This window comes from Octodon degus, unplaced genomic scaffold (assembly GCF_000260255.1).
Source record: "Octodon degus isolate 3935 unplaced genomic scaffold, OctDeg1.0 scaffold00104, whole genome shotgun sequence".
In the NCBI taxonomy this organism is placed as follows: domain Eukaryota; kingdom Metazoa; phylum Chordata; class Mammalia; order Rodentia; family Octodontidae; genus Octodon; species Octodon degus.
The window spans coordinates 174,439-180,232 of NW_004524680.1; the positions used below are offsets into that span (position 1 = coordinate 174,439).

The 5,794-nt window shown below is 46.5% G+C and overlaps 1 protein-coding gene and 1 pseudogene across 3 annotated transcripts in view; both read right to left on the reverse strand.

The window, feature by feature from the left end:
* Slc25a18 (solute carrier family 25 member 18) overlaps window positions 1-5,794 on the reverse strand; it is a 23,843-nt gene that overhangs the window by 14,584 nt on the left and 3,465 nt on the right. For all 3 annotated transcript variants that reach the window (XM_023723948.1, XM_023723947.1, XM_023723949.1), the window contains exon 2: window positions 4,238-4,365. In XM_023723948.1, the coding sequence (XP_023579716.1) occupies window positions 4,238-4,257 (20 nt within the window). In that variant the 5' untranslated portion in view covers window positions 4,258-4,365. The remainder of the gene's footprint in view (window positions 1-4,237; window positions 4,366-5,794) is intronic.
* On the reverse strand, window positions 1,053-3,217 carry LOC111818842 (annotated as a pseudogene).

Below are 5,794 nucleotides of genomic sequence, written 5' to 3' on the forward strand. Positions count from 1 at the left end.
AGAGAGAGAGAGAGAGAGAGAGAGAGAGAGAGAGAGAGAGAGAGAGAGAGAGAGAGAGAGAAAATACAGACACTGCACTGTGACTGAGCAACTTTGGAACAGATCCACAGACTAAGTTGCTGCACACATAAATCATGTATACCTAAACTGTTCATTTTACCTGAACAATTTTCTTTTTTATGTGTTTAGGACAAGGTGTACAGGATATCCAGGGTCTCACTATGTCGATCGGACTTGTAGTGATCCTCCTGTTTGCAGCCCCCAAACGCTGGGGTTACAGGCCCACGCCACCATGCCCAGGCTCAATCACTGTCTCAGTGCGCCCAGGGGCGGGGCCAGCACAGCAGCCCGGGGATCGAGCCCCAGCTGTTTCACTCTGCCTAAGCAGGCGCTTTAGTCCACTGAGCTATCTGGCTGGCCGTTTTTTTCAAAAGGATTTTATTTGATCTTTTTTTTTTTTTTAACTATTTTCTTTTTGGGCACCCGGAAATTGAACTCTGGGCCTTGCGCTTGCTAAGCAGGCACTGTGCCACTGGGCTACTTCCCTAACCCTTGAACAACTTTTTATTAGTATACTGGTAACTTTAAAATGATGTAATAAAAAATCTGGTTGCAGTATTTTATTATTTTGCTGAATTATATTTCAGAAAAATAACCTAGCTATTTTAATACTAGTATACAACATATTTTCATACTAGTATATTCTGGATCATATTATACAAAGACATGTATAGAAACTTAAGAGGGGGCCGGGGAGATGGCTCAGTAGAATAAGCGCTTGCCTGGCAAGTGCAAGGGCCTGAGTTCAATCCCTGGTTCCACAAAAAAAAAAAAAAGAAAAGAAAAAAAGAAACTTAAGAGATCATAAATTTCCCACAAGGAAACATTCTTTATTGTATATAATTGATGTGTATTTGCAAAACATTTTAACAATGCAAACATGAAAAGTTTTAAGATTGGGCTTTGGGAAAAGTGTGTACTACAGCACTGCTGGTATACTTCTACTTTCAAATAACTTTTTACTATTAATCTGGAAATCTCAGTGATGTCAATCAACTGGAGGTAGGCCGGGGAGATAGCTCAGTGGAATAAGCGCCTGCCTGGCAAGTGCAGGGTCCTGAGTTCAATCCCTTGTACTAAAAAACCCCCCAAAAACTGGAGGTAGTAGTTTGTCAATGGATTACTTGATACCCATCATTTCCGCCTGACAGGAACCGTGCACCATGCCTTCATAGGTTTTGAAGGTTACATTGGCTGATTTACCAACGTTTTTAGTTTTTCAGCAGTAACGGAACCAAACATCACGGCACCCAAAGGGTCGCCGTCTCCACGCCACTGGAGAATAGAAATATCTTTGTTAACAAGCTGATAGGACTCCGTTGAAATGAAGCCCAGAGAGGAAGCGCCGCTGGCCGGCCAACTTCTGCTCGGGGGTGAGGGCGGTGTGTAAGGACAGAGCTTTTTTCTTTGGCAGAACCAGAGATTGAACGCAGGCCCTTGTGCTTGCCAGGAAAGCGCTTATTCTACTGAGCCATCTCCCCAGCACAGGACAGAGCTCCTCCCTGAGAAAATCCTCCCCAGATATCCCTGGTGGAGGCAACGCCATTTTTCACCTCTTGATCTGCTAAAGCTTTGAGATTTTTCAGCTGCCTGTTTAATTCCAAGTTCATCCTCCTAAGCAGCTGGTGAGAGCCCAGCGACACCCAGCCAAGAGCGCGTGGCCACGTTCATATTTAACATTACAGGCACAACAGGCCTGTAGGAGGACAGTATTTTCAATTTCTAAAAAAATTCTTCAATTTAAATAGAAGACTCTCGAAATCTGGCCTTGCAAAAGTGGAAGTTCAGGCCAAGTCCAGTCGGGCTGTGCCACGCATTAACTTTAGAGCGCTATCTCCTTAGAAAGCCGTTCGGGGAGCAAAGGGGAGCTCTTTGTAAATGGGGTAATCACATCTGAGGAATTTAGGTTAAAGCTACTAGAGGATGCTTCCGCAGGGATGTTCACATCTAGCTTTTCAGGAGGAAAAAAGCACATTTTGAATAAGGGGGAGGCAGTAAAAGCGAAGGTGTAGGCCAGCGCAGGTTTAGGATGTCATTGCCCCTGGCTCGCTGAACAGTGTCTGATGTCCTCCTTCAATGCTTTGAGCAAAGGAAACAAAGGAATACTCCACAATTCGGTAACTGCATGTGGGAGGAGAGTTCCACAAACCGTTTCCACAGTTATAACTGTCTTTAGCCTTCCAATGCATTTCACGGATCTGCAGTGCCCTTAGCCTGCCTTAAAACATGCTCGAAGAGAGCTCGGTTCCACCTCAGCCCGTTCTATCAGCGATGTGTGACACAATGTCTTCATCGTCATTCGACTCACAGGCAGGGCTCACAAATACACCATTACATCATAAATACACCCACGCTAGGTGGATGAACTGGTTCTGTGAGAGGCATTGTCTCAAGAGTTTATATCCCTTTTGTGTGAAGACAAAAGGGAAGACCCCTGGTAAGATTATAGGACAGTCTTCCTTTAATTTATTTTGAAAAGCATCAGCTTCCTAAAATGACTTTTGAAGGGCCCTGCCCTTTAGCTCAGTTCTTTAAGTGGCTGCTTCGACAAAGCAGTCAGGCTCAGGTTGCTGTGGTTTGATTCCCACAACTCCAGCCAGCTTTCAGAGCAGAAAAAAAAAAAAAAAAAAAAAAAAAAATCCTTATTCCATCTTTACTTGAAACTATTGTTTTTTGTTTTTTGTTTAATTTTATTTATGTGTGTGTGTGTGTGTGTGTGTGTGTGGCCAGCTCAGTCCACCAGGGGGCGGGGCTGGCTGGCATGTGGTGCTGGGGGATTGAACCCCGGTCCCCAAGCTTTGCTAAGCTTGTTCTAAGTAGGTGCTTTAGACCACTGAGCCGTCTCACTAGCCCTGAAACTATTGTTTGAAGCAAGATACAATTCCCCTATGGTGAATGCTATCACTATGTATATATAAAATGTACCAATAAAAAAATCCAAAAAATAAATAGAAGACTACTGTAGTTTTTATGAAGTCCACTAATCTTTGTTCTTAAATTGATTACACGTGTGGGCAGATATATTTGCTATGTGAAGTTCTGATACTGGCAAAGGCTTCTGCCCATTGTGTCCAGTACCCCCCAATCCATGAAGGAAAATAATCACGGCGGTGGGCATCATGGCTGGCAGTGGTGAAGGCGTATTAGTGCCGCGCATCCCCCAGCTGGGCAGGCTGAGAGGACCTAATTCTTTTTTTCCGCAGTTATGTATTTGGTACAGGGTCTCACTACGCAGCTCGGGCTTATAGTCATCCTCCTGTTTTCAGCCTCCCCAGTGCGGGGATTACTGGCATGCTCAGCATGTCCTGGGGCAGCCCTGAGATTATCTAATTCTAACCAAAGTAAAGCTAGATAAACTGGCCCCTAATCCTTGTCAAGCACAGGACAACAATAGAGACAAAAGAAATTTCTCAGTCTCCTTAAAACCTAGTACACTTTCCTTATCTAGCAGGCCAGAGGCAGGTGTGGGAAAATATGTGGAGACAGGGCGTCTGCTAGCGTAAAGGAGGTGACATATGCGTCCTTGCAAAGGAGCCGTGACAAGCAAACAGGAAACTTTGTGATGACAAATAGGATTGGGACGTAAATTCTGTAGTCAGGAAATGCATCCAGTTACCAACTACATTTCACAATATCACACACATGCACATATGCGCGCGCGCGCACACACACACACACACAGTTTGTTTCATTTATTTACTTTTTTGAGACAGAGTCTCCCTAGGTGGGTTCAGGGTGGTTCTGAACTCACTTTGTAACCCAGGCTGGGAACTCACAGCCTCCTGCCTCAGCCTCCTGGGATTACAGGCATGTACCATCACGCCTGACCTCATGCATGCATTTGTGTATGTGCATGTGTATGTGCGTGCATGTGCATATGTGTGTGTGCATGTGTGTATGTGTGTTATGGGGAAACTACATACATAAACTTGGTGCAACAGGGCTCACTTGTTTTCCCCTCCAATTCAGCTTATTCTTCAGGACCTGGTTTTTTTGTTTATCTGTTTGTTTGAGGCAGGGCATCCTCACTGTACAGCCCAGGCTGGCCTCGGACTCCTAGTGATCCTCCTGCCTCAGTCTCCTAGTTTGGAGCCTACAGGCATGCACCACCACCACCATATTCAGGATCCAGTGATGTTGAGCAGGTCTTCTCCACCCCAGCCACCCCAGTGCCTACCTTAAATCCTGGCTGGACATCTTGCAGGAGTTAGAGGCCACTGGACACAGTGGACTTCACAGGACACAGGGCTGATGGCTCCACAGGGGCAGTGGCTGCCCTGGCTGGTGGGCAGGAAGAGGTGACACCTACAGGACAATGGACAGTCGTGAGCTGAGGCACCAGCTGGCTCTGGTTTTCACCCTTCCTCAAGCTTTGGGCTTTGGGGATCAGAGAGGGAGAGAGGAGGAGGAAGGAGAAGGCTGAGACCCATGTGCATGGTCCCTGGGGCCACTCCCCAGCACCACAAAGCTTTATTGAATGCCAGGTATTAGTGACCAAGAGACTCCGGGGCCCGCTCTCAGGGCCTAAATGCTAGAGGAGATGATTATAGACAAGATGCATGAAGCCCGATGCCAGGGGCTGAGAAATGCTAAGGAGAAAGCAATCCTGAAGCGACTCTGGTGCAGGAAATGCCTGCTGAGACTTGACCAAGGGTTCACCATGGGCGCAGGTGACCCAGGGAAGGGAGTGCAAGCCACAGAGGCGTCGGGCGGGGGTGGGCCTGCGGTTGGTTCATCCTAGCACTGACAAAACCAAGGAAGCAGAGCAAGCATGGGGCTGAGCCCCAAGGAGCCCGGGAAGCCACAGGCATGGTCTCTGAGGTCTCTCACTTTTTTTTTTTTTTTTTTTTTTTTGGTTATACTGAGGGGCTCTTGTACACCAGGAAAGGCTCCACCATGGAACTACACCCCAGCCTTTCTTTTACTCTGAGATGGGTGTGGTGGCACATACCTATAATCCTCACACTCAGGAGGCTGATGCAGGAGGACTGCCATAAATTGGAGGCCAACCTGAGCTACATGGTGAGTTCAAAACCAGCCTGAACTACATAGCAAGATCCTGTCTCCAAACTGTCCCCCGCCCACAACAAAAAAAGGAAATTGAAAGCAACAACAAAAAACCCAAAAAACTAAATTGTATTCAGAGACAGGGTCTCACTGAGATTTTCAGGCTGGCCTGGGAATTTCAATCCTCCTGCCTCAGCCTCCCAGGTAACCCGGATGACAGGTGTGCACTCCAGCTGGCTGGCCTCTGACTTTTTTATTCTGAGAATAAAAAGAGAAGCAGCTGAGAGTTGTGAGCAGGGATGTGGCCCACGAGTTCAAGCCCCAGGACCCTAAATAAATAATTGAGCCAGGTATGGTGGTGCATGCTTGTAATTCCAACACTTGGGAGGCTGAGGCGGGAGGATTGTTGAAGAGTTTGAGACCAGCCTGGGCTACAAAGTGAGTTCAAGGCCAGTCTGAGCTGCATAGTGAGACCCTGTCTCAAAAAGACCAATAAATAAATAGAGAGGAGGATGAGAGTGAAGCTAGGGGTAACGCCCCTGCCTAGAATGTGTTTTCCCAGCACTGCACAGGGGTGGGGGTGGGGGTAAGGGGGGAGACAAATCCTTTGTATTTGAAGTCAGACTCAAATAAATGAGAATACTTCAGCTGCTCTTGCAGATTTCCTGTATGTACATATGTGTTATTTTCTTTCTTTTTTCTTTTTCTTTCTTTTTTTTTTTTTTTT